The sequence below is a fragment of the Gavialis gangeticus genome, unplaced genomic scaffold (assembly GCF_001723915.1).
Source record: "Gavialis gangeticus isolate Ggan-Ray unplaced genomic scaffold, GavGan_comp1, whole genome shotgun sequence".
Taxonomy (NCBI): Eukaryota; Metazoa; Chordata; order Crocodylia; family Gavialidae; genus Gavialis; species Gavialis gangeticus.
Window position 1 is genome coordinate 3782195 of NW_017728993.1, and position 2015 is coordinate 3784209.

General features: G+C 38.2%; 1 protein-coding gene across 2 annotated transcripts in view; it reads left to right on the forward strand.

Moving 5' to 3' along the window:
• The window catches only part of LRRC40 (leucine rich repeat containing 40), a 67138-nt gene that overhangs the window by 24746 nt on the left and 40377 nt on the right, over positions 1–2015 (forward strand). For both annotated transcript variants that reach the window (XM_019528406.1, XM_019528407.1), the window contains exons 7-8: positions 843–1015; positions 1310–1400. In XM_019528406.1, coding sequence (XP_019383951.1) covers positions 843–1015; positions 1310–1400 — 264 coding nt within the window. The remainder of the gene's footprint in view (positions 1–842; positions 1016–1309; positions 1401–2015) is intronic.

Consider the following 2015-nt stretch of genomic DNA (forward strand, 5'->3'; position numbering starts at 1 on the left):
GTATATATTGGATTGATCATTTTGTCTTTTACAAAATCATAGAAAAACAGGGCTGGAAGGAATCTCAAGAGGTAATTTAGTGCAGTCCCTTGCTCATGGCAGGATCATCCGTGTTTAAATCACACCAGTGAAGTATTTGTTTAATATCCAAGGACAATGATTCCACAATTTCTAAGTAACCTTTAAGTTAAGCACTATTCCAGTGCTTAACTACCCTTTTTTATAGTTAACCATTTCTTAAATGTTTTGGCAATTTTTTTGTTTGTTTGTTTTTTAATTGCGATATAAATAAGGCTGTTGTTCTTCTTGTCCCCCGCAGCCAAAGAGAATAGTCTATCACCATCCTCTCTGAGAGTTTAAATCATGGGTTAGCAATTCATGGCCTGTGGGCTGAATCTGGCCCCCGGAGCCATATGATCAGTGTGTAGACACGGGACTTCGGTGGCATTCTGTAGCAGGAGGCTTTGGCAGCAGTTGCTTTCTGGGAACAGATGCTGGCTGCAGCTGGTTCTAGCACCTCCCCAGTTCTGATCCAAGCTGCGTCAATCTGGCCTGCAGCCTTAAAAGATGACTGACCACTGCTCAATTAATGCATTATAGCAGTTATAATGTATTGCAGTGTAGACATACCTTAGCCAGCTTTAAACAAGCCAGCTCAGGAACTGGAAGCAGTCTAGCTCTGGTAACTTGGCCTGCATGAATAGTTAAATAAACGAATCTTGCAGGCATAGGTTACTTGGAGGTTTGCCATACTTTTTTTCCAGGTAGCATTACAACTGTGAAATGAATATGTTTTATTTTACTGGAATAATATTTTTGTGAATTATCTTTTGTTTCTTTAGGAGTTGCACGTCGGAGAAAATCAGATTGAAGTGTTAAACACAGAGCACCTTAAGCATTTGAATTCTCTCTGTGTGTTGGAGCTTAGAGATAACAAGCTTAAATCACTTCCTGATGAAATTACTTTGCTTCAAAAGTTGGAGCGACTTGACCTAGCTAACAATGATATTAGTAGGTAAGATTAAAGCCATGTAAATTTATACTGAAACACAGATAAACATTCTAGTCTTGGTTTGAACAGTAATTCACAGTTTCACTTTTTCTGTGCATCAGTTATCTTTTGTTGTTGTTGTTTGCTTGCTTGCTTTTAAGAAGGACTTTGTGCAAGAGTTTTTGTGGTCCTGATTTTAATTACTACTAATTTTAACAATGTGACTTCTTTGTACTTGATTCAGAATACTCGATGAAGTGATAGACTATTGCTAATCATTTAATGCTTTTGTTGAAGTTACTTTGTCTCTATTTGCAGATTGCCTTATGCACTGGGGAACCTTCCTCACTTGAAATTCCTCGCACTGGAGGGCAATCCTTTGAGAGCTATTCGAAGAGACATTTTACAGGCAAGTACACTTTAAAAACAGATGCAGCTTGATATATATTATAAACATAACCTTCCCATGTTAAAAGATGCTATTCCTTTTTCAAAGTCAAATACTCCAAAGTTAGAAAATGCCAGAGTTAAAGAAGTCTATACAACCTCAGCTTAGCCCCTTTTTGTGCCTCATGATGCAGTCTTTAAGTACATGACCACTGAATATGTTTCACCTCATTCAATATAGAAGATGAAACTGCTCTGAGGTGTGTGTAGTACAGGAGGCTGTTGTCTGTAGGACCTCTGTTTCATTTGTTGCAGGAATTGTAATGCATTTAGTGTATGAGGAAGGAGGTTAAGGAGGTTGAATCGGTCCTTGTGAACTGTAGTACTTCTGCTTCCAGAGCGTCTGTGGGATGCTAGTAATTTAAACTTTTTATAAGTGGTCACAGCTTGAGTTTTCAATTTCTACATACACAGCTAGAACCTGATGTCCTGTTGGCAGAAATACAATTCCCAGGGAGATGTCCTTTGAATGTGGTAAATGGCATATAGTGCTAATTTCCCTACACATGAGAACTGAAATCTTCCAAATTGGGCACCTGCATTAGGGAAATATTTCACTTTAATCTTACTGTGCTTT